Here is a 27,741-nt window from a genome sequence, read left to right on the forward strand (position 1 = left end):
TAATATTTGACAACACAAGGCTACAATACAGAACATAGTTGCTAGAGATAAAAGCATAGAAAGCAAAAATATGGCAAAATTCATTTCTGTTGAAAGTTTGAAAAGAATTTCCTTTTGTATTGCAAAGCACGAGGTAACATACAGCATCCTGTTATTCAATTTGTAGCCCTAGCATATGTTACCATAATTTTCAATATCATTATCTGCACTGCAAGCATTGTTGTTTGTACATCTTGTTCTGTTCTTCTGTTTGCCAAAAAGGAAATCATATTTTCCTCTTGAATTCAGTATTGACAGAAAAGAAAAAACGTTAGGCAATGTACGCGTATTGGATAATGGTTAAAGGCTTGAAGGGTAAGGTATGTTTGAAAACATTAAAAGTTCTGATGGAGAATAAACTTTTAAACCAAATTGTTAAAGAGATCAGAGAAATACTTTTGAGATCACGGAATAATTCTGACGACAAATTTTAAACATTTTTCATCTGAGTACAGCGGTCCATAGTTTAGTGATCAACCCCATTCTAATGTTGCTAACATTTATTATTATTTTAGCTATGTAAAATGTATCTACTAAAGATCCTTCTCTGTAACTTTCAGTAGAGCTCAGCTTAAGAACTTCCGCCAACTATTGAAATAAAAAAATAAAAGGTGTTCTATTAGGTTGCCCAAAAGTAATTGCGGATTTTTCATATAGTCGGCGTTGACAAATTTTTTTCACAGTTTGTGACTCTGTAATTACATTCTTTCTCTGTCAGTTATCAGCTGTTACTTTTAGCTTGCTTTAGAAAAAAAGTGTAAAAAAAGTATATTTGATTAAAGTTCATTCTAAATTATATTAAAAATGCATTTACTTTCTTTTAAAAAATCCGCAATTACTTTTTTGGCAATATTAAATCAGCGATTTTTTTCCTTTTTTTAATGTTCTAAAAATCATTTTTGAAGTTTTTGCCTGTTAGGGCGAAGATAATTAAATTTTACAATTTTTGTTTGTACAATACAACTTCCAACAGATGCACAAAATCATGTGTAGCACGGAAGAAGTGTAATTTGTCACAGAAAGAATGTCTGTCAATACACAAAAGAAATGCATTGGGAAAAGTACAGCTAATAGTCAGGGTTGTCGAGTGTGGTTAATGTGGTAATTGTATCATAGATGCGTTTTCGCTATTAATACGATTCAAATACAATATACCAACGCACGGCCCTTGAAGCCATTACACCTAATATGGTTGAATAGTCTTCTCACCAAAGATGAAACGCGTCCCATAATGGTTGGTGTGTGTTGCTATCTTTGGCTTTCCTTTTCCATTTGCATCTCCGAGCATTGAGCTCGTCTCGAAAGAGAAACAAACAAAAATTTTTTGAAAAATCCCTCGTTAACTTTTTCTACTCATTCATCAAGTTTTGTGAGACAATTTTTGAGAGTTTCCATTAAAATCCCCTGCCTTTATCTATTTAATTTTTCTATATATTTGCCAATTAATTTACTTATAGAAATTTCATTAAAAATTTGCTTGCGGGCGTTTCTCTTCTTTCTAAGCTGTCACATCAACTGTCGATCTATTCATGAAAACAACTTCAAAACATCTTAATTTTGAAAATTTTCAAAACAGTAGCACCATAGGCAAAATTCCCCACAGCATCAGAAGAAGAGTAAATTGCCGCCGCTCTCGCCACAGCCGTAAAGTAAATATGGTACACACTTTTTAAATGGAACTTGATTGATTGATTTGAATTTTTTTTTTCGGGTTTTCTTCATGTTTGGTTTGTGCTTTGTTAATTACTTAACGTCTTTTTTGCCGTTTGTTGAACATCTTAATTATAAAATACCGCCGCTGCCATCAAGAAATAAATACCCATAACAAGAGTGATGAGGAAGTTTCTTTGGGAAAAATTAAGGGGGGAAAATATTTGCTATTTGTTGGAACTAGTACACTGGATAGTGTTGTTCAAGGGTGGCGTTTGAACGGAAAACTGGGACAAAACTTTAATGATTTCTTTAGTCATAGAGACATCAGCTGAAAGCCTATGTCATGAAAGTTTTGCTCGAAGCTTTTCCAACTGAATGATGTTTTTGTGGAGCACAGGAAAAACAGTTCAATTCTTAAGTGGGGTAGTTTTAGGTGGCAAAAAATAGTTTAAAGTAACTACAAAATAAAGCCAAATATTTTATATAAAGATCTCGGCTAAAAACTTCAAACATATGTGTTCTAAACCTAAAATAGTTAAGGCAAATATAACACAGAATTCCAAATTTGATTTAAACCGACTGATAAACTCGCTTCCCGTGCTCTCAAGAATTTAAGTTTAGCTATTGGGTTGCCCAAAAAGTAATTGCGGATTTTTTAAAAAAAATTAAATACATTTTTAATAAAACTTAGAATGAACTTTAATCAAATATATAATTGCCATTTTGTTCGATAATCTTTTGCCATCTTCCACCTTCCTTTGCCACGCTCATAGAACTTCTGGCCTTTATCTGCAAAAAACTGAACCAAGTGCGATTTTATAGCCTCATCATTGCCGAAAGTTTTATCATTTAAGGAATTCTGCAAAGATCGAAATAAATGGTAGTTTGATGGTGCAAGGTCAGGGCTATATGGTGGATGCATCAAAAGTTCCCAGCCAAGCTCACTCAGTTTTTGGCGAGTGACCAAAGATGTGTGCGGTCTAGCGTTGTCCTGGTGGAATATGACACCTTTACGATTGACCAATTCTGGTCGCTTCTCCTTGATGGCTGTTTTCAATTTGTCCAATTGTTGACAGTAAACATCCGAATTAATCGTTTGGTTCCTTGGAAGCAGCTCAAAATATACCACACCCTTCCAATCCCACCAAACAGACAGCATAACCTTCTTTTGGTGGATATCAGCCTTTGAAGTGGTTTGAGCTGGTTCACCATGCTTGGACCATGATCCTTTTCGACTAACGTTGTTGTAAACAATCCATTTTTCATCTCCAGTTATGATTCGTTTTAAAAACGGATCGAATTCATTGCGTTTATGGTGCATATCACAAGCGTTGATTCGGTTTGTTAAATGAATTTCTTTCAATACATGTGGTACCCATATTAAAATTGACGCCAAACAAACAAATGTAAACAAAATTTCGCGCACTTTTTTTCTAAAGCAAGCTAAAAGTAACAGCTGATAACTGACAGAAGAAAGAATGCAATTACAGAGTCACAAGCCGTTGAAAAAGTTTGTTGTCAACGCCGACTATATTACTACTATATTACCAACAATTACTTTTTGGGCAACCCAATAGATATCTTCACTTTTATAGACCGCAACGTTAATGTCCATGAAGATAAACTTAACTTTAACTAGTAGAGACACAAACCAATTAAATATTCAGCGTAATGTTAACAAAAAAAATGTCCGCAAAAAAATACAATATTAAACCAAAATATATAACAAACGCCGCATTTCCCGAAAAATATTAAAATTATATAAATATTTACCATTATCACATATATAAAACAACTTTTCTCACGAGTGTTATTCTAGATAAAGATGAGCCCACTGTAGCGGACTGAAAAAAATTGCGTCATTAACCGCTTGGGGATTTATTTTATGGACCAGGGGCTTTCTAGAAATGCTTTAACAGACACACAGAGTATTGAAGGAAAATAGATATTCGATTGTATCGACCATATCAGAGAAATTTCACTTTGGAGAAAGATGAGCCCATTGTGGCGGACTGAAAAAAAGAGCGTCAATTATCGCTTATATGGACCAAGGACTTTTCAAAAATATATATTTGGTATATTTTGGGTTTTAATTGTTTTTTTTTTTTGCGGAATTTGGAGCTAAAACCGTTTTTTATTATTGCTGTTAACTTTATAACAGAGCTCTGTTAACGTGTTAACATTACGCTGAAAACTGAATTGGTTTGTGTCTCTACTAGTTAAAGTTAACTTTATCTTCACGGACATGCAACGTTATTACAGAAAATTGGTAAATTTCGAAAATAGTTTGATTACTGACTCGTCTTAGATTTTCACTATGAACAAGAGATGTTTAAAGAGTGATTTTTAACGCGTAGTTTTTTGAAAAAACTAACAAAATACCCGAATTGCAATTTTCTGAAAACAAAAATTAAAATTGAAAATTTTTTAAGAAAACAATTAAAAGCGTGCTAATTTCGGCCGGGCCGAACCTTATATACCCTTCACCATGGATCGCATTTGTCAAGTTCTTTGAATAACTTTTTCAATATATATATGAGCTACATGAAGTGATTGACCGATATGGACCGTACTTGTCATAGTTGTTAGAAGTAATAAAAAATACCACCTCCAAAATTGCAGTCAATCGAGAAAAATTTTCAAATTGCGAGATCGGTTAATACGGCAGCTATATCACGTTATCTATCGATTTATATCATACTTGACACAGTCGTTGGAAGTCATACCAAAACGACATATGCAAAATTTAAACCAAATTGAATAAGAATTGCTCCCTTTAGAAGCTCAAGAAGTATAATCGGGAGATCGGCTATATCAGGTTATGGACTGACTTAGTCCATGCTTGGCACAATTGTTGAAAGTCATTCCTCAAAATTTCAGCCAAATTGGATTAGGTTCTGCTGAGCCGAACTTTGGATACCCACCACCTCGGATATAAATTTTATCCTCATTACATCAAATCCCGTGAAAATTACACCGTTTATAAAACCTTAGCAGCTATATCGAAATATTATCCAATCTGGATCAAATTTGCCAGGTACGTAGAGGGATTAAACATAATTCGCTGTCCTATACCATAAAAAGGAAGATTGGTCTATATGGCAAATGCAAACATTCCATTAAGGATCTGGAGCAAACTTCTGACACATCAATGAGTGATGTCCGATTCTAGTTTTAGCCCAATGATAAGGGGCCTCCTTTATTTAGCCGAGTCTGAACGGGGTGTTTTTACATGGCTGCCATACCATTTTTTCAAATGCCATAGTTCCTCACAAATGTTTGCAGCATTAGGAGGGGATAACCATCGCTGAAAATATTTTCTGATGTTCTCGCCAGGATTCGAACCCAGGCGTTCGGCGTCATAAGCGGACATGCTAGACTCTGCTCTACGGTGGCCTCTATATGGTAGCTAACCGTAACCGATTTCGCCAAATATGGATACAATGAGTTGTATTTAATCCCTACGTATCCCGGTGCACATCGGATTATAAAGGGTGATTTTTTTGAGGTTAGGATTTTCATGCATTAGTATTTGACAGATCACGTGGGATTTCAGACATGGTGTCAAAGAGAAAGATGCTCAGTATGCTTTGACATTTCATCATGAATAGACTTACTAACGAGCAACGCTTGCAAATCATTGAATTTTATTACCAAAATCAGTGTTCGGTTCGAAATGTGTTCATTCACCGTAACGTTGCGTCCAACAGCATCTTTGAAAAAATACGGTCCAATGATTCCACCAGCGTACAAACCACACCAAACAGTGCATTTTTCGGGATGCATGGGCAGTTCTTGAACGGCTTCTGGTTGCTCTTCACTCCAAATGCGGCAATTTTGCTTATTTACGTAGCCATTCAACCAGAAATGAGCCTCATCGCTGAACAAAATTTGTCAAAATTTGAACACATTTCGAACCGAACACTGATTTTGGTAATAAAATTCAATGATTTGCAAGCGTTGCTCGTTAGTAAGTCTATTCATGATGAAATGTCAAAGCATACTGAGCATCTTTCTCTTTGACACCATGTCTGAAATCCCACGTGATCTGTCAAATACTAATGCATGAAAATCCTAACCTCAAAAAAATCACCCTATATTTGGATATAAATATAATCCGATGTGCACCGGGATACGTAGGGATTAAATACAACTCATTGTATCCATATTTGGAGAAATCGGTTAATTAAACCGCCTTTAATGGCCCCTAGACCTTAACTCGGGAGATCGGTAAATATGTCAGCTTTATCCAAATATAGCCCGATCTGGACCATATATAGAATGGATGTCGAGGAGCCTAATGCAGCTCACTGTGGCAAATTTCAGCGAAATTTGTTAATAAATTCTGCTTTTATGGGCCCAAAAACTTAAATAGGGGGATCGGTATATATGGCAGCTTAGGGTGGTTTTATCTCAAAGGGAAAAAATCGATGTAAAATGTTTTTGGCGGCACCACCCAAAAATGTTTCGTTTTGTTAGATTCCCAAAACTTTACCACAATTGGAAGATGCTAACACGTTCTGCTGAGGCTTCAAAGTTTTGAAAATCTCGTTTTTTTTTTGGCTATTTGGCGACTTTGGGGACTTTGGAGACCCATATCTCCGAAACATTAAAGGCCATTCTCTTTTTAACATTTAATGTTCAATAACGAAGAACGTAAGTAGTACTGAACTCGAGATAATGAAGCCAATGTCCCTAAAAACGTGCTTTGTGCTGATAATCAGTCAGTCGTTTTTATGCCCTCCACCATTGAAAGGGGGTTTACTCATTTCGTTATTCCATTTGTAATACCTCGAAATATTCGTCTATCACCCCATAAAGTATATATATTCTTCATCATAATGACAGTTTAAGTCGATCTAGCCTTGTCCGTCCGTCCGCCTGTCTGTCGGAAGCCCGCTAACTTTTGAAGGAACAAAGCTAGGCTCTTGAAATTATGCACAAATACTTCTTATTCGTGTAGGTCGGTTGGGATTGTAAATGAGCGAAATCGACCCATGATTTGATATAGCAGTCATATTAACCGATCTTGGGCCTTGACTTCTTAAGACTCTAGAGTGCGCAATTCTTATCCGATTTGGCTGAAATTTTGCACATGGTGTTTTGGTATCTCCTTCGACAGCTGTGCCATGTATTGTTTAAATAAGTCCATATACGAGGTTTGCCTTTTATATTTCGGGATTAGAGAACACAAAAACAAATATTTATCATCCAAATTCGCTTTATTGTTTTTCAAACTATTCCCCACTTTTGCAGGCGTTTGAACCAATTGTCCAGTTATAGAGTCCATTTAATGATATTACCCATTTTATGTTTATATGGTAGGTGTAGGGAACTGAATAATCGACACAGCCCGACTTTTGGCCTTCGCTGCTTATTTTTATTTAATTTTGTTATCGTTTAAGGAATATTAAAATTATTTTTAAGGTATATAAATTTGAATTAAATCACACAAAAGGTACTCATAAAATGAATGCAATATTTCTTAGCAACACCAAACCAAATGCCAAAAATTTGTCTACTCTCTAAACCTCTTGTCACTACCAAGTCTCCAATGCCTCTTGGGCCTCAAGCTCTCTGGTATCTCTAGATAATGGGACACCCACCACAATGGTGGCCTATTTTCTTAGATAACAAAGTGTTGAAAAATAATTTGTACAAAGATACCGCTTGGTAGATAGCATGTTGCATGTTGCATAGTAATCAATAGAGGGATGGCGCCAGTGAAAGAAAGAAACGAGGGCATGAGAGTACAAAGACAGCAAAGGCAATTTATTTGGTTCACTGGTGTCCTATTCAAAATCCCATTTATTCGCATATCAAGAAAATGCAATTTTCAATTGCAGCTGAATTCGTTCCAGAGAATGGCCTGCCACGTCGATTGCGTACCGCATACACAAATACCCAATTGCTGGAATTGGAAAAGGAGTTTCATTTCAATAAATATTTATGTCGTCCAAGGCGAATTGAGATTGCAGCCAGTTTGGATTTGACCGAACGGCAGGTGAGTATATCGTTTGTGTTAGTTCGAATCACTCTGAAATGGAGAGACAGAGACAAGGAAATGAGAAAAGACAGACCATCATTAACCCAAAGATTGTGCCCCTTGGCCCAAAAGAGGGTAAATAGGGTAATTTTAGCACCAAATGATGTCTTCCCTTTTTGCATTTCCTTGAGGTGTTTGCTGTGTTTTGTTGCTTTCGTGCTTACATTTAATTGCTGGCAATTTTAATGATTTTACTTCTTTTTCCCCTTTTTATTATTGGTTGTTGCCGCTGCTGTTACCTTGCCTTGTCCGACCACCCTGCTGACTTTCGGTTTGTGGCAGGTAAAAGTTTGGTTTCAAAATCGCCGCATGAAACACAAGCGTCAAACTCTTTCGAAAACGGATGATGAGGACAACAAAGACAGCCTAAAAGGTGATGATGATCACTCCGACAGTAGTAAGTGTAATTTTCTTTTGTTTTACCCATGTTGTTTGGTTGTCGTCTTGTGCATACATAGCTATATATATTTTAAATCAGTCATTGGATTTATGCGATTTGTTAGTCAATATTTTAAATCAGTCTTGGATTTATGTGATTTGGTTTTAAAATTGTAGGAAAATTAGCGATATTCCTTAAAATCTTTATTTCGAATACCTATAAATTAAAATCTGAGTGGGGATAGCTTAGTTGTACACAGTGTATATTTACTATCAGCGATATAGGTTAAAAATATTCGTTCTTGGGAGTCTGTTTGTACGATCTTCCGATTTTACATCCTAAGAGCATAGAATATATGTTTGTCATATTTCAATGAAAAATGAAATGGTGGGCTTCATAATCTTATATATAAAATCAATTTGTGTTTGTTTGTAGGTTTGTTTGTTTGTTTGTGTGTTCCTTATAGACCCAAAAAAGGTTGAACCGATTTTCCTGAAATTTTTACTAATGGTGCATAATGATCCCCTGGTGAAAATAGGGTACTACATTTTGTGATATTTGAAGGGGGAGCGGACCCTCCCCTTACCCCAATTCTTAGAAACGCCAGATCTTGACAATGGGTAGTGTGTTTTAAGCGAAATTTTGTGTCCTCTCTTATAGTAAACTACAAACAAAAATTTAGTATTCAAATATCGGATAGGGTACCTACGGGCGGAGGGGGAGCGCCCCACCCCAAAACCTACCAAATATATATATACACCAATCACGACAATATGAGACTTAAATGAAAGGTATTTAAGATTAGAAAACGTATCTGATATCCAATTGTATTGGGGGACCACCCAACCCCCAGAACACCCCTAAATCGGACATTTTTACCGACCATGGCAATATGGGACTCAAATGAAATGTATTTGAGGACCAAGTTTCTTTGGTCCACCCCTCCCCCAATCTGTTACATATTTTCAAAGCCAAGTCACTGAGTGGGCGCCCCATCCCTCAAAACACCCCCCCAACCGAATATGTTTGCCGACTATGGAAAAATGGGACTCAAATGCAATGTATTCGGGGGTATGAATCTAATATCAACACTCGGGACCAACTGTCTAGGGGACGTCCCACCACCGTGACAACCCTCAAATAGGACGTATTTGCTCACCAAGACAATTTGGGTCTTCAAGACAGTGGAGCTCGATATTCATAGTTTTTAGGGCGCATATCCCGAACCGGACATATTTTCTGGCTTTTGCAATAAGAGATTTAAATGAATGGTATTTGAGATTAGAAAATTAATTTGATATCCAATTTTGATGCCAATGGCAATATGGCAAATGGCAAACAACCCTAAATCGGACATATTTACCGACCATGTCAAAGTGGGGTCTAAATGAAAGGAATTGGGAGGCAGAGCAAGAATTGATACCCACTTTCGGGACCAATTTTCCCAAAATACCTCACAAACAGCAATTTTTTACTAAACATCGCAATATGTGGCTCAAATTAAGGTATTTGGGACAGACACCATGAGAATATCGGACTGAAATCAAGTATTTTAAGAATGGAGTCCACCTTATCATACCCCAAACTTAAATTCCTTGACCAATAAAGATTATATGGGATTCAGATAAAGGCACTTATATTGTTAAACTGTTAGTCAAGCTAATTACTATTTTCGTAGTATGGTATTTCACTAAAAGCCCCTTAATTGTCGAAAATAAATATTCAAAGAAAAATTTTGCTAAATATAAAGTAAAAGAAGGCGCAGCGGTGCGAGTCCGGTTCAGCTAGTCTATTATATAACAAGTACCCACCACCATGGATATATATTTGTTATCAAATTTTATTATAATACTGGCATATTCCTGACGTCAATCATGAAGGATTTAAAGTTTCTAGGCATCAACTCTACCGTATGAAAGTTTATTAATAACTTATTTACTAACAGATGCATTACGGCAGGCTTGGATTCTGTGGATCTAAAAAGATGGGTCAGCAGATGAACGCCTCAAGGAGGTGTACTGTCTCCTCTACTTTGAAATATAGCCATTAACAATATATTATTGTCTCTGGAAGAAAAAGGTGTAAAAGTGGTCGCGTATGCTGATGACGTGACAATTGCGGTTAGGGGAAAGTTTCACAGCACTCTAAGAGATATACAATATTTAAGAAAGCTCTACGTGCAACAGCAAAATGGGCTACCGAAGGTGGTCTAGGTAAATCCATGCAGGACTGAAGTAGTTCTTTTCAGCAGGAGATACAAGTTGCCTACAGTGCAACCTGTCTCCTTAGGACGAGAGAATGTTCCATCAACAGAAAGCGCAAAATAACTGAGTGTTTGGCTGGACAAGAAATTGAACTTCAAATCCAACATTTTGGAAAGGGCAAGAAAGGCAACTCTTGCCCTATAAACCTGCAAGAAAGCCGTTGGCAAAAGTTGGGGGGTTTAGACTGCGTGTCATGAATTGGGTATATACTGCAGTTTTTAGACCTATTATGCTATATGGTGTTGTGGGCTGGTGGACGGCGCTTTAAAGGTCCACCTACTGCTCAATACTTAAACGGATCCAAAGGATGGCTTCTTTGCGCATCACAGCCGCACTTAGGACGACAACATCTGATGCACTGAATGTAATGCTACATCTTATGCCTCTGAACAATATGGCTACCCAAATTGCTGCGACCACTGGCGTGAGGTTAAGGAAGTTTTCTCATTGGTCATGTATCGGCTACGGACACTATGTTATCCTTGATACAATATCCAATATTCCAGTCAGTGTTGATTACACCCTATCTGAACCGGTTGGAACTACGATATCCCTGGTAACAGAAGTTACATAGACTTCTATACGGATGACTTCAAACTAAACAATCAGGTGGGCTTTGGGGTGTACCCTAAAGATCTAGAACTGGTTATATCGAAAAGTTTACCCGACCACTGCAGTGTGTATCAAGCAGAGATCCTTGCAATTAAGGAAGTGGTGGAATAGCTAAGATGTAATGTCATAACGACGATTGGCATAAATATCGTCTCAGACAGCCAGGCAGCCATAAAATCCCTGGTCATATCGAAAAGTTTACCCGACCACTGCAGTGTGTGCCAAGCAGAGATCCTTGCAATTAAGGAAGTGGTGGAATGGCTAAGATATAAGGTCATTACGACGATTGGAATAAATTTCTTCTCTGACAGCTAGGCAGCCATAAAATCCCTGGATAACGTATTTCTGAACACAAAAACCGCCCTCGAGTGTCGCAGATCTCTCAACGAGATGGCTGAACAGTTCAAAATTCACCTGTTCTGGGTGCCGGGCTACAGAGATATCTCAGAGAATTCTAAAGCTGATGAGCTTGCGAGATTAGGAACTACCCTACATATTCCAGGGATATTGAAATCTGTGGGTATGGCTCTAGTGACATGTAAGCTAAGTTTTCAGGACCAGGCCCGAAGGACAACGAATGATAGACGGTCACAAAGACGGAGCTGTGAGCATTCCAAAACTATGTGGCCTAATCTAGACTTGAAGAGGTCTACCACTTTGCTGTCATTGGCTAGAACATACGTCTCAGTCATTGTGTCCGTCATGACAGGTCACTGTCTAATCGGAAAACATGCTGACAGACTGAAGGTTGCCAGCAACGACTTTTGCAGAAGCTGTGAGGACATCCAAGAAGAGAGACTATGTGTGTGTGTCCCATACTGACAGTCAGAAGGAGTTCCACTTTAGGTTCTCATTTCTTTGAGAACCTGTCTGATTTAGCGAATGTCAACATTCGCAAGTTACTGGGCTTTTTAAAGCGATCTGGATGGTTGAACAGTAGGAACTAGAAGGCATTTTCCTGCTTCTGTTCCTGTGGTATCACAATGAACGAATACATCTAAGTGAGTCTGAAGGCAGACTGCAACTTAAACCTAACCTTCATATCGCACTTAATATCCAAATTTAGCCCGATCTAACTCATATTTGGTTCAGGTGCCGAGAAGCTCTACATAAGTAACAGTTCAAAATTTCAGCGGAATCGAGTTAAAAGTGCACCGCTCATGAGATGAAAATTGGAGATTAAATGCGCCTTTTATGGTCTTTAAACCCTAAAACTGAAGATTGATCTCAATGGCAGCTGTATCTAAATATAGCCCGGTCTGGACGATTTTCGGGATAGATTTTGGAAGTCTTAATACCTCTCACTGTTGCAAATTTCAGCGAAGTCGGGTAATAAATGCATGCGCCTGTTATAGGCCAAAAACCAAAGATCGGCAGATCGGTCTTAATGGCAGCTTTTTCCAAATATGTTCCGATGTGGTTCTTTGATTCGGATATCGACGGGCCCAACAAAACTCACAGTTCTGAGATTCAACAAATTTGGTTAATAAATGCGACTGCTATAGCCTTATGACACTAAATCGGCTTATCGGTCTATATGGCAGATATATATGTAAATATGGTCCGATATACACCATATTTGGGTCGGATGTCGATGCCCCTAGTGCAACTTACTGTTTCAAATGTCAGCAAAATCGGAGAATAAATGCGTCTTTTATGGTCTTTAGACCCTAAAGACCCTCTATGGCAGCTATATCTAAATAAAGAGTTTGAGTTTAAGCCCCCGGTGAAAATAGGGTACTATATTTTTTGAAAACCGAAGGGGCGCAGATCCTCCCCCTTACCCCAATTTTCAAAAACGCTAGATCTCGGAGATGGGTGCACCGTTTTAAACAAAATTTTGTATGCCTCCTCAAAGACAAGAAAATAGTATAAAATTTTGGGGTCAAATAACCTTGGGGATGCCCCATGTTTACCGATTGAGACAATATGGGTATCAAGTGAAAGGTATTTAAGTATAGAGTACTAACTGTTCGGGGGGTCTCCCAACTCCAAAATGAGTATTTAAGAGTAGAGTACTAACTTGATATACAAATTTCACCATAAGTGTTCGGGAGGGTCCCCACCCCCAAAAACCCCCCTAAATGACAGTGTCACCGCCTTGGGCAATATGGGTACCAAATGAAAGGTATTTTCAAGTAGAGTATAAATCTGGCATACAAATCTATTTCTTGGTATCTGAGAGGCCACCCCACAGCAGGACATATTTACCAATTACGATAATATGGATAACAAATGAAAACTATTCAAAGGAGTAAAAAGCTGATTTAAAAATGTATTCCTTGATGTCTGAGTTCCCCCACCCCCCAAAATCCCTCAACAGGACATATTTACCGATTGTGACAATATGGGTATCAAATGAATGGTGTTTAGAACTTGAGTACACATCTGTTATAATAATTTGGTCCATGGTGCCTCTCCAACCCCAAAAACCCCCAAAACGGGCATGAATGTTCAACGGCACAAAATGGATATCAAAAGAAAGGTCTTTGGGAGTTGACTACGGATCTGGTACTCACATTTGGGACAGATTTTGGACCCAACCCACCCACTAAATACCCTTCAATAGGACGTGTAGTGGCGTATCAGAAATCGCGATCCACCATGCCAGTAAAAGTGTTTTGAAAACATCACACATTTGCCTAACTTTTATAAGTTCTTTGCTATGTCATTCCTTGATCTCGAATATGAATATGATCTCGAGATGGATTCAGGACATCACGACATTCACAACCAATATTTTCTAGTTAGGTGATAAAATGTCCGAAAACTTTTCGGAACTAGGGATATGTGCTTCAAGAACGGAATTGGAAGAATGGTTGACCAGTCCGGGATCCAATAGTTTTTCTGTCCACCAATTTTCGGTCCACCAGGCCTAGTCTCATACCAAGTCTAATCTATATGAGCATTGTAATATCCATTCCCCAAAAAATATTTTGCATAAACCCTCCTGGTATAAGAAAAACCAACCGACTGCAACAGTTTTTCTCATATTGCTGCAAGATCTCACTATAATTCTTACAAATTTTAAAAACAACTTTAAATTCTACACTTTGTCCATATAAACAATTCACTTAGGGGCGAATACTAAAACAAAAAAAACGGCAAAACAACTCAAAGTTACCACCTTTAATTTAATGAAACATTTCAAAAAAAAAAAAAACGCAAAACAAAACGACAGTAACAACAGGCGTCCCAAAACCAGACATAAGAATGAATGGCCGTCCGTCCAACGAAAAAAGCCAAAAGCAGCGATACTGAAACTTATCAATCATTGTCAGTTGGGAAAAAGCGTATCTTTGATGTTGTCTTTTTTTTTTTTTTTTTTGCAATGCTAGTATTTTTTCATTTTATTTTTGTTCTTTTGACGGAAATCGTATAAATCCAATGATACCCTTTTTTGAAGCTGAAAGAATTGATGTTGGCGCAAATGAGAGCGACTGGCGGGAGTGAATGTGGGCTCAGAGTCTAAAAACAGGGTCAAATTGTATTGTATTCTTTAGAATCGAATTATTAATTGGTATTTATTTTGTTGTTGTTTTTCTCTCTCTTCTCCCATATACAGATTCTAATTCAAAGAAATCATGTCAAGGCTGCGAACTACCCTCCGATGATATACCCGATTCTACATCGAACTCTAGAGGTCATAACAATAATACGCCCAGTGCTACAAACAATAATGCCAGTGCGGGAAGTTGTAAGTATCTGAAGAAAATATTAAAAACAAGTAAAAATGGGTTAAGTTCGGCCGTGCCGAAATTTGGTTACCCACCACCATGGATATATTAATCATCCTATTTTATTATATCTCCCCTACCATATCCATAGTTATATCTAAATTTGGGCTGGCCTGGTCCATATTTTAATCAGGCTCCGAGATCTCTTATACAAGTAAAAGTTTCTGCGAAATCAGGCAATAAATACGCTTTTTATGGGATTAAGACCCTAAATTGGAAGACAGCTTTATATATATATATAGTCTGTTCTCGATCATTGTTGGGTGGGATGTCGGGAGGCTTAAAACAAACCACATCATGACAATATGAAAGGTATTCGAGATTAGATTACGAATATGGTCAGGAAGTAGGAATAGGTTTTATAATTTATTGATAACGGAAGATGGCGGACCCTCCACCTTTACCCCAAAAACCATTACCCAAAATCAAAAGTTGACCGATTAGGACAATATGGGTATCAAATGAAAAGTGTACGGATTTGCATAGATTGTGTTCTTAAAATTTGCATAGATTGTGTACGTTTGTCTGGAAGAATACATAGGCTAAATAATTTTAAGATATTGTGTGGAGGCGGACCTTCCCCCTTATCCCAAAAACGTCATTTCCGAAAGTGCACAATAACGGTACCAAATGAAAGATATTGGAGACCAGAAAACGAATATAGTATTAAAATATGGGTTCAAGAACCCAGCGCAACCCCCCCCCCCCCCCCAACCCCAAAACTTCTCAAAACAGATACATTCGAAGTTCATGTCAATATGGGGCTCAAATGAAAATTGTTAGGCAGTAGATTACTAATGTGGCATAAAACATTGGGTCCAAGTAATGAGAGGTCGGCCACCCCCAAATACCCCAAATGGGCATATTAGCCGACCATGGCTATATGGGACCCAAATGAAAGGTATTGGGTAGTAGATCACGAATATGACATTAAAATTTGTGTTCATATCTAGATGGCGTTTTTCCCCCTAAATATACGTCAAATGGGTTATTTGATCCATTATAAGAATATGGGACTTAAATGAAAGGCATTTGAGAGTAGAAAACGAATTTGATATCCAATTTTGGAGCCAAGTGTTTTGGGGTACACCCTAAAGCACCCCCTTAACAGAACTTCATTTCCGTCGGGAATAAAGAACGAATTTGATATTTATTTTCAGTGCAAAGTTCCGGTGGCCGCCCCAGCCCCAAAACACCCTCCAAACGATTCATATTTACCGGCCATGACAATACACGGCTCAAATTAAAGTGATTTGGAAGTGCAGCACGAATTTGATATCCATATTTGAGTCGAAATGTCTGAGGTGCCATCCCTTCCCTAATGAGAACATTGCCTTAGGAAGAACATTACCACCAGGAACCGAAAAGGGGCAAATTTTCACTCATCAATGAGTGCTTTCTGATTCCAGTTAAAACTCAATGATAAGGGACCTTTTTTTTATGGCCGAGTTCGAACGGCGTCCCGCAGTGCGGGAAAATTTTTGGGGAAAATTTTTTAAATGACCATGCATGGCATTGTACCACGCAAATGTCGCCAACATTAAGAGGGGATTAACAAAGCTTTGTCCGATGTTCTCGCCAGGATTCGAACGCGTTCAGCGTCATAGGCTACAATGGCACGAAATTTATATCCGTATTCCGGGCGAAGTGTCCCCATCCTAAAATGATATTAGAGAGTTAAAGAAGGCGCAGTGGAGCGGGCCTGGTTCGGCTAGTATCTAAATAATGTCCGATTTGAACCATATTTCAGTCGAAGGTCGGAAGGGTTAAACAACTCACCGATTCAAATTTCAGCGAAATCGGGTAATAAATGCAGCTTTTTTGGGTTTCAGACCCTAAATCGGCAAATCGGTCTATACGGCAACTTTATCTAAATATAGTCTGATCCAAGTCATATTTAGGTCGGATTTCGGGAGGATTAAAACACATCACCGATTCAAATTTCAGCGAAATGGGATGATAAATGCAGATTTTATGGGCTTCAGGCCCTTAATCGGCAGATCGGTCTATATGACAGCTGTATCAAAATATAGTTCGATCTGAACCATATTTGAGCTGAATGTCGGGAGGCTTACACATCGTTTAAAATTTCAGCGAAATCGGGTAATAAATAAAGATTTAATGGGCTTCGGACCCTTAATAGGCAGATCGATGTATATAACAGCTATATCAAAATATGGTCCGATTTGGCCAATTCAAGAACTTAACCTGACCTAAATACGTTAGATTAGGTAAGATTGAATGGGTTGCCCACCAAAGGTGAGTGCACTCGGAGGCCAGTTTGGCCCATTGTGGTACCTTAGAGAGAAAGGGAAGAGAAAGAAGATATGAGACCACGGACTAGAGGTTATACACGCATAAAACAAAGACAGGAATAATGGTGAACCCGAGCGGGAATGAAGAAACGCCCGTCCCCACGCAAGCACGGATGTACCCGCCGGAACCATCCGGTTCCTTTAACAAATCTCAATAGACATACCAGGGGTACGTTCACAAGTTCACCTAGATCAAAGCAGCAAGTGCTTTGATCTAGGTTCGTCTGCCGGCGTAGACGAACCCCTCCCGGCGCTCTCGTGTGCCCTCTCATTCCCTGGATTCCTCTCATGCCCAGAAAACCATGTGAACGTTTCATCGTGGGCCCGGAGCTCATCCAAGGATTCCAAACAATCCGCCACGTATCTCGACCTCAGCATCCTCGACCCTAAGGCCTTGAGCGCCGCCATACTGTTCACATAAATTCTAAGTTTCGAGGGCAGTAAGACCCTTACCAGAATATCTCTTGCGGCCACTGCAATGGCACAGACTTCTGCCTGAAAGAACGTACACTCGTCCGGCAGTCTCAGAGATATACTCCATCTGTGTAGATCGTGGTCTCATCCTCCTCAAGTACAGCATTCGCCCTCCATTCGTCGGGAAATCGAATCGCGAATGCCCTCACTCCAATCGGCACTGGTGCCAGGTAGTCGAAGATCCTCCTCAGTCTACCCTCCGCAACCATAACTCCCAGAATCGAACCCATTGTGAAGCTCTCCTCGACGTTTGTTCTTGGGTTTAGTCTATGCCCAGGTACTTGGCGTCCGTAAAACGTAGAAGCTCTACCCCGCCAATTAAGGGATAGCTGTGAGCACCACACAGGCTGGAACAAGAGGTGATGGTGGTGTGGTGTGCATTGCTGTCACGAGAAGCTTAGTTGTAAGCTACCTGGCGCGTCCACAGGTTGCGGACAGTGGAATGCTCCGTACGGTGTAGCTGCAACGGCAGTCTCGGACAATCAGCGACTCTTAGACAAATACTGAGTGCCTATGATGTTCCATATGACAAGGTGGGTTATTGGCGCCATTAAATAACCAATGGCCACCCTGTTTCCGCGGCAATGGTCCTTTGGACTAAAACGTGCTTGCTCACCTACAGGAGTCTGACGAGGATCGTCACAACCACATGAAAATGTGGATACAACAACCAAAAACGACTGCAATAGTGGGGTCTTTGGAAGATAGTTGTCCTCTTCGAGAAAGAAAATCAGCCTGGGGGGATAACTGGGGAGACTCGCAATATTGGGAAAGAGATCTGCAGACTGTAAAAAAGCCAAAGTTTATTGGGATGTGTATTACACACGGCTCATGGTATACAATAAAATTATCAGAGAGGCAAACCATGATTCCTGGAAGCTTTTCTACAAATAGGTCGGTAGCGTAAATGACGCCGCTAAGGTGAAAAAGGTTCACTTAAAACCCCATGTCCAAATTGAAACGTTAGTAGACGACATGGGAGTGAGAGCAGAGACAACGGAGGACATTCTGGGGCTTTTAATAAAAACGAATTTTCCACAGGATATGATGAGACGTAGACACCGGAATCTTTGAATAATGATGTTGATCGAAGGTTTATATTTAAGGAATATATGGTGAAGGAAACTATTTAAGTCAGCCGGACCAGATGGAATATTTCCGCCGTTGCTACAGAAGGAGGCAGACTATCTGTCGCCCCATCTGGCTGCTATTTTCACTCCAAAAGCCTGGCAGGGACCAAGGGTGACATTTATAGCCAAGCCCGACAAGGCAAGTTATGCGTCACCAAAGGTCTACAGACCTGCCTTACGTCCTTTTACTCAAAAACCATGGATCCATGGAAACCATGGTTAAGAGAAGGACATCCAAACACATCAAAAACAAACAGCATGCCTATGTCAAGGGAAAGTCGGTGGAGGCTGCCTTGCACGAGTGGCAATACAGGTACAACATACCAACGTACGGCCCTTAAAGCCTTCACACCTAATATGGCTGATGGGTAATTCTAAACCCATAATGGTTGGTGTGTATTGCGATCTCTGGCTTTCCTTTTCTATTTGCAAAGAAAATTCTACGGTCATTGAGTTCGTCTCGAAAAAAAAGCAAACTAAAAATCTTTTATTTCAGTTCCATATTGTCAGGATACGGCTACATGTACATTTAGGGGTTTTTTGTGTTATACAACCTCACATTTTTCTAAATAGCTTTTATTTGATGCTTATAATGTCCATCCATAAACCATTTGGGGGTTTCAAGTGCAGACGCCATTGTAGTTTAGTCTGGAGGTATATACGCACTTTGTTGTTCTTGTGCCTATTCCAATATCCTACTCTTAACATAAACCCTTTTTGCTTCAACATTTTTAATTATTCCTATTTATTTTATTACTTTCTCTTTCTCTCTAGTGACTCCAAATTCGACTCTGGAATCGGGCATCTCGTCAAACCTTTTGGGCAGCACTACAGTATCGGCCTCGAATATGGTCAGTGCGGATTCTAGTGTGGCCTCCAGTGGCAGTCTGGATGATGATCTCGAAGAAGCACCCATAAAAGTCAAGAAAAAGGATGATCAGCAACACATCAAAAAGGAATCGCTGGTGTCTACATCCACTCAAAAGATCTCTCAATTTTCCGGGTATGATACTCCCATTTCCATAGGTGGTCTGGCTTCGGGCTATCGCAGAGATTCGGACACCTCATCACAACATAGTCAGGCAACGACTAACAGCACTAATGGTGGTGGTGGTGCGGCTGCTGGCATGGTGGGTGGCAAGCGACGCTACAATTCCAATGCTTCAGCTAATGCGGCTGCCGCAAATATGGCGGCTGCCAATACAACATCCGCTGATGGCAATGGGCCATTTTATCCGGCCTATTATGGCAGCAAACAGCAGCTACAATCGCCGCAGCAGCAAGCACTACACGCCCAACAACAACAGCAACAACAACCAACACCACCTACATCTGGCCAAGATTATTATGGCAAATATGATATTGAATTCGCTGCAGCAGGTTCACCTCAACATTTGGCTCATCGACTTCAGCAACAGCAGCACCACCAACAAACACAACAGCAGCAGCAGCAAATGCATGTACCCAATGGTGAATATCTAAGTCCCAAACCTGATTTTATGGCTCCCTCACAGGTTTCACCACATCTCAAGGGTAGTAACGATATTGCGGTGGCTAAGCTGCACCAGGGCGCCAATGTTTTCCATACACCACCGCAACAGCCACAGCACATACAGCAACCATTCTATAATCACCATGGCGGTGGTGGTGGTGAGTCTATGCAATTTCAAGCTGGCCATGCCTATAACCACCATCCCCACCATGGCAGTGGTGTGGTGTATGGGCCACACAACCATCAACAAATGCCACCGGACTTTGATGGTTCTGGCAATTACTACGATCCCAAGGTACAGGGTGCCAATGGTGGTGCTGGTGTATACTACGATCAAATTAACTTCCAACAACAGGCGGGCGATTTCAATCCTCATCAGCCCCAACACCATATGTCGCATATCAATTCAGCCACAGCTTCTGCTTTGGGTATACATATGGAAGGTGCTGGTCCACCTCCACCACCGCTGCCACCTGGTGGCCAACACAATCAACTACAACAACAGTTTTATAATAATCACCATCATCATCACCACCACCATCATCAGGCTGGTGGACCACATCACGGTGGTGGTGTGGTGGATCAGCAATATAACCACCATGGCTACAATCACCATGGCCATGGACATTTTAGTCACCATCATCAGCATCAACAACCATTGAGTGGTAAGTTTCGGGTTGGGTTGAAGTTTTTGTTTCGTTCAAACGAATTTTAGATTCGGTGGGGTCTGGTACAACTTCAGATATCCATTCAGGCAATAAAATAAATACATGGTGGCTGGTATACTGAATCGACCCTGCAAAATTTTGCCATAGGATAGAGGAGTGTATACTAAAGGGTGATTTTTTTGAGGTTAGGATTTTCATGCATTAGTATTTGACAGATCACGTGGGATTTCAGACATGGTGTCAAAGAGAAAGATGCTCAGTATGCTTTGACATTTCATCATGAATAGACTTACTAACGAGCAACGCTTGCAAATCATTGAATTTTATTACCAAAATCAGTGTTCGGTTCGAAATGTGTTCATTCACCGTAACGTTGCGTCCAACAGCATCTTTGAAAAAATACGGTCCAATGATTCCACCAGCGTACAAACCACACCAAACAGTGCATTTTTCGGGATGCATGGGCAGTTCTTGAACGGCTTCTGGTTGCTCTTCACTCCAAATGCGGCAATTTTGCTTATTTACGTAGCCATTCAACCAGAAATGAGCCTCATCGCTGAACAAAATTTGTCAAAATTTGAACACATTTCGAACCGAACACTGATTTTGGTAATAAAATTCAATGATTTGCAAGCGTTGCTCGTTAGTAAGTCTATTCATGATGAAATGTCAAAGCATACTGAGCATCTTTCTCTTTGACACCATGTCTGAAATCCCACGTGATCTGTCAAATACTAATGCATGAAAATCCTAACCTCAAAAAAATCACCCTTTAATTTCAGACGTCAGGACAATTTAAGTAAATTTAGCCATGTCCGTCCGCCAGTCTGTCGATAACAAGCTTACTTTCGTAAGGCTGGCTGTTGAAATTTTGCACAAATCTGTAATCTCCTTATCACTCGTACTCTGACCGTGCCATCTCCCAAGATTGCGTAGATAATAGAAATTATGAGTTAACATAAAAGTTTAGACACCTATGTGGTCGGGGGCGGCGAAAATGGTGACCAAGACTACAATGCCCCCTATAATACCATCTATACATGCAGCTCCTGTGGTGACGTACATTGTGATTGTGGACCTTCTTCTAGTTGCCTGAAAAACACCTCTGCAGTCTCACAGTCTTCTGGTAATCCAAAATGAGTTTGGATTCGTGAAGAGCATTTACCGCACTTGTGGCTTTACAGAACTTTGCCTAGGTATTCTATATCCCTCTAATTTTCTCTTTCTTGAAGTTGTTAAAGACTCCATGGCATTCAGCCCAACCTTTTGCTGACTAACTTTTGATTTGACTTGCAATGTTCATGCGAAGTATGGTCCGAAATGGTCTACTGCCTTTTATAGCTCCCATATAAACCTGTCTTCCGATTTGAATTTTTGACGTTGTAATTGTAACACGAAATGCCTGAGATTGTCTCGCCTCTAGAGGGCGCAATTCTTATCCGATTTTGCTGAAATTGTGCACAATAACTTCTTCAATGACCTCCAACTTACGTGCCTAGAATGGTTCAATTCAGGGATTCGGAGCGGAGTGGAGCGTGGAACGGAGTAGAACTATTTTTGTCGGAGCGTTAAAACCTTCAAAAATTGAGATATTGAACTAAAGAAGTTTGGCACATACGCGGGTTAAGTTCTTAAACGAGCAAAATCGGATTATTTTTAGATATTGCTGTCATAGAGACCGTTCCCCCGGTTGAGGGTCGGAAGCCCATAAAAGCCGCATTTATTATCCGATTTCGTTGAAATTATAAACCGCTATATCCGAATCGAAAATGGTCCATATCGGGCCATAATTAGATATAGCTGCCATATAGACCGACCTATCGATTTTGTAGAAATTTAGACCAGTGACATCCTATCGGCATCCGTAACCGCTTTGGTCCAGATCGAACTATATTAAGATATAGCTGCCATATGGACCGATCTGCCGATTAAGGGTCTTAAACCCACAAAAGCCCCATTTGTTACCCGATTTTGCTTAAATTTGATAGTGTAACACTAAGCCTCTCGCTGTATTATAGACCGATCTGGCGATCGATTTTGCTTAAATTTGGAATTGTGAGTTGCACTGGGCTTCTCGTTGCCCGAACTGAATATAGGCTAGATCAGACAATATTTGGAAATAGCTGCCATATAGACCGATCTACCGATTTAGGTCCTTAAGCCCATAAAAACCGTAATTTCCTGTACGCTGAAATTTAGTGCGGTAAGTTGGACTACTCGTTGTCCGATTTAGGTCCATTCTTTGATATAAATTTGGAACATGGAGTTGCACTAGGCCACCCAATATCCGAACAGCGTATGCTCCCTTTCAGACCACGTTTGGTCCATATGGACTGATCTGCAAATCTGGGTATCTTATGCCATTAGATCCGGATTTATAAACTGATTTCCTTGAAGTTTTAAACTGGCACTTATATACACTTCTCCGTACCTGAACCGAATATGATCCAAATCGTCCCATACTTGGACTTTAATATACTGGGTTGCCCAAAGAGTAATTGCGGATTTTTTAAAAGAAAGTAAATGCATTTTTGATAAAACTTAGAATGAACTTTAATCAAATATACTTTTTTTACACTTTTTTTCTAAAGCAAGCTAAAAGTAACAGCTGATAACTGACAGAAGAAAGAATGCAATTACAGAGTCACAAGCTGTGAAAAAATTTGTTAAAGCCGACTATATGAAAAATCCGCAATTACTTTTTGGGCAACCCAATAGATATAGTAGGGCTTTAATCAAATGTTGAATGCGTTTTTACTTGTTTTTTTTTTTTTTATTTGGTTAGGAATTGCTTCCAGTATATGCTAGGGAAGTAAAGTCGGATGATCTATTTAAATAGGAACAATAGGCACGGATTCAGACCATACTTGGCATGGATGTTGGAGGTTATAGGAAAAATTTCGGTTCAATCAAATTATAATGGCGCCCTCTATACGCTTAGGGTGTAAAATCCGGAGGTCAGATTATACAATAGTTGGAGGTGTTAGGAGAAATTATGCGAAAATTTCACCCAAATTGGAAAAGAAGTGCGCCCTCTAGAGACTCAAGAAGTATAATCGGTTTATAAGGTTATGGACCCTTTGAGATTTTACTTTACAAAAATGTTGGAGGTCATAAAAGAAAACGGTTTGCAAAATTTCGCCCAAGAAATCAATTTAGGAGATCACTTTATATGGGGGTTTTATACGGATATAGCGCGATATAGATGGCGATCAAGAATACATAGTTGAATATTGCTTGATGTTGTAAACGTAATGGCAAAATGAATATATATGGAGCAGAAATTTTTTTTACGGATCGGGAGTGGAGCGGAGCGTGAAAAATTTACCCGCTCCAGATTCCTGGTTCAAATTGCCCCAAAACTTGATATAGCTTACATATAAAGCGACCTCCCGATTTGACTTTTTGACGCTCTAGAGAGCGCAGTTCTTATCGGATTTTGCACTATGACGTCTTCTATGGCATTTAATGGATGTACCAAGTATAGTTCGAATCGGCCTTAAATCTGATATAGCTCCCATTTAAACCGATCTCTCTAATTTACTTCTTGAGCCTCAAGAGGATGTAATTCTTATCTAATTTTGGTTAAATTTGGCACAGTCACTGCATCTATACTTACTTTACTTTTACTTTAATTGGGTACGACAGAATTTTTGTTCCACTAGCCGAACGTAGAATAGCGTTCCAAGCTCCTCGATCTTCTGCGCTCATTCTAAAATGTCTGACACCAAGTTTAGAGGTGTCTCCCACAAATTGATCTTTCCATCTATGACCTCTAACACACTTGCCAAATATGGTCTGAATCGGTCTATAACCTGACATAGCTCCTACATAAACCGATCTCCCCATTTTAATTCTTAAGCCTCTAGAGGGCGTATTTCTTATCAGATTTTGCTGAAATTTTGCACAGTGACTTTTTGTATGCCCTCTAATATAAATGCCAAATGAATCGGTCATTTTATTTCTTAAGTCCCTTTAGGGCACAATTCTAATATGATTAGGTTGAACTTTTGCACAATGGGACCTACTGTTGTCTTTAACATCCAGGCCATATAGGTTTATAACCTGGTATAGCTCCAATAGCATAGAATTTCTTATCCATTATCTTTGTTTGCCTATAAAGAGATACCGGCCAAAGAAATACGATCCATGGAGGTGGGTATATATGATTCCGAACTTTTACTTGTTTTTTAATGCAATCCATATTAGAGGATGTATAAAAACCGAAGTGGTCGAACTTACAACTTGTTTCCAATCTATCCATAACCATTTGCTTTTTCCTTACAGATAATCACGTTGGGCCTCCCATGCCAGCTGACGGTCTCCTGGATAGTGATCCACCGCCACACATACAAATGCCACCCGGTGCTGTGGCCAATAGTTTCGTAAATCCCGCAAATGTACAACCCACTGCCGCAATGCCTACTCACAATTCCAACTTCCCGCAAAGTGGGCCGGGAGCTAATCTCACCGGCATGGTAGAAAATTCCAATAGTTCGTCAGATTTCAATTTTCTGAGCAATCTGGCAAATGATTTTGTCCCCGAATATTATCAATTGAGTTAGTTAATGTAAACACCTAGACACATACATATGAATAAACCAATACGTACATAGTAATTGTAAAACAAACAGTAAGAGGATATCCATTTTTGGTAACTTTCACATACAATAACATAACAATAAAACAATAAAAACTAACATGTAAATAGATAATTATTCTATATATAAAGTCTCCCCACTTGTAATACCCTAAGACCCATCAATAATTACATTCTTTAAAATAGATTCAATCAATGTTAAAATATTTATGTACATCTTATATAAGAGGCGAAAGATTTCATGGTTTTTTTTAATGTGGTTTTTTTTATTATTATTAGATTTTGTATTTTTGTAAAAAATTACTAATTATTTTACTAAGTTTTATAGTTTTAAATCTTTTACTCTTTCATCATAGTTAAATTATGAAAAATATTCATAAAGAGAAAAAGTTTAAGAAAAAAATTGATTTCAAAAATCAATTTTATTATAAAATTTCAAAATAAGACAAAATCAAAACGATATTATTATAAATCATAATAAAACAATACCATAATTAGTGCGTAATACCATAGAAAATACATACATATATAAAATATTCTAAGTATATACATACTTGAAGTTCTATGCAGGAGTTTAGAATTTGAATCACAGCTGGATTCAAGTGCAATTTCATTAAGTATCTGTGTACATATTTTTGATGGTAGTTATGATATGATAAAAAAATAAATAAATTAAAAAAAATAATAATAAAAGAAAGAATTTTCTGTTTATAAAGGCTCTGTTCTTAGAAAGTAAGCTTTGTCGATTCTATACCCTGGTTACCCTTATTCAATGTCTGTTAAAGTATGAATTTTGAAATTTCTCGGACTAAGTTCGGTTTTTATGCAGTTGATGTAGTGTAAGAAAGTAAGCTTTGTCGATACTATACCCTGGTTACCCTTATTCAATATCTGTCAAAGTATGAAGTTTGAAATTTCTCGGACTAAGTTCGGTTTTTATGCAGTTGCTGTAGTGTAAGAGTGAATACGCACAAGTACCATTTCGATTCCACGTATTGCGACGACAAAGATAGTGGACAATGGACGACAATGGTATGGACCCTACCCTTTTGAAATTTGAAGGAAATAGTCGTAATATGTGCCCTGTTGGAGCTCTTCTAAAATACGAGGTCGGAAGTTCTCATTAAAACCGTAGCAAACTCGTTCCAAGAAGTCACAAACATTGTCCTCCCATATGAAGCGCCAAGTCGACATTTATCAATCTGTGAAATAAATTTGCAATTTTTGCTGTTTTTGTTGTTTTTATATATAACTAGCTGAACCGGGCCCGCTCCGCTCCGTCTTCTTCTACTTTGTATGGAACAATATTATCCTTTGAATATTTATTTTCGATAATTAAGGAGCTTTTGATGAAACACCATGCTATGAAAATGGTATATGTATATCGCTTGACTAACAGTATAACAATATCTGCATATCCTTTATCTGAATCCCATATGATCTTTATTGGTCTATGAATTAAGGTTATTTAAGTTTGGATGTTAGACGTACTACATTCTTAAAAGATTTTATTTGAGCCCGATATTCTCATGGGGGTTCTGGGAGTGCGAAGAACCCCATGGTGGTGGTTGGTGGGTTTAGGGGGTGGTGTGGACTCCCCAGAACTGTGGTCCCGAATATGGGTATGAATTTCCCCTCCCAAATACCTTTCTATTGATCCCCATATTGCCATGGCCGGCCAATATGTATGTTCGATTTAGGGGATTTAGGATATCAGCATCGTGCTCTACTCTCAAATATCATTTATTTAAACCTCATATTGTCATTGGTTTAAGGGGAGTTTATGTGATGAGGTGTCTACCAAACACTTGCCCCAAAATTGGTTATCAAATCCGTGTTCTAATCTCAAATACCTTTTGAGCTACATATTGACCTTTAGCCACATATGGTCATGGTCGGTAAATTTGTACTCTTTGGGGGTTGTTTTTGGGGAAGAGGTGGTGCCACAAATACATGGTCCCACATTTGGATATCAGATGCTGTTTTGAGAAAAGGGGAGACTACCAGAAAATTGGTCCCGAAAATGGGCATCAATTTTGTGTTCTACTCCCGATACCTTTCATTTAAATCCCACATTGTCATGGTCGGTAAATATGTCTGAGTTAGTGGTGTTTTGGGTAGTGTGGTGGTCCTCCAAACACATAGATCGAAAATATGTTAGCATCGTGCTCTGCTCTCAAATAGCATTTATTTAAACCCCATATTGCCATAGGCCTCATAATTAGATATCAAATTCGGTTTCGAATCAAAAATATCTTTCCTTACTTATTGGGAAAGTCAGCAAATATGTCCGGTTTGGTGCATAGGCCTTAATATCGAGCTCTCTCTTAAG

At 39.0% G+C, this 27,741-nt stretch overlaps 1 protein-coding gene across 4 annotated transcripts in view; it reads left to right on the top strand.

Annotated features, from left to right (window-relative positions):
• Positions 1-25,500, top strand: part of LOC106086489 (homeotic protein proboscipedia) — a 228,078-nt gene extending 202,578 nt beyond the window's left edge. For all 4 annotated transcript variants that reach the window (XM_013251181.2, XM_013251182.2, XM_013251179.2 and 1 more), the window contains 5 exons: positions 7,539-7,696; positions 8,021-8,135; positions 14,559-14,690; positions 19,424-20,806; positions 25,097-25,500. In XM_013251181.2, the coding sequence (XP_013106635.2) occupies positions 7,539-7,696; positions 8,021-8,135; positions 14,559-14,690; positions 19,424-20,806; positions 25,097-25,374 (2,066 nt within the window). In that variant the 3' untranslated portion in view covers positions 25,375-25,500. The remainder of the gene's footprint in view (positions 1-7,538; positions 7,697-8,020; positions 8,136-14,558; positions 14,691-19,423; positions 20,807-25,096) is intronic.
• The last annotated feature ends 2,241 nt before the right edge of the window (positions 25,501-27,741 follow it).

Source organism: Stomoxys calcitrans, chromosome 2 (genome assembly GCF_963082655.1).
Source record: "Stomoxys calcitrans chromosome 2, idStoCalc2.1, whole genome shotgun sequence".
NCBI classification, from domain to species: domain Eukaryota; kingdom Metazoa; phylum Arthropoda; class Insecta; order Diptera; family Muscidae; genus Stomoxys; species Stomoxys calcitrans.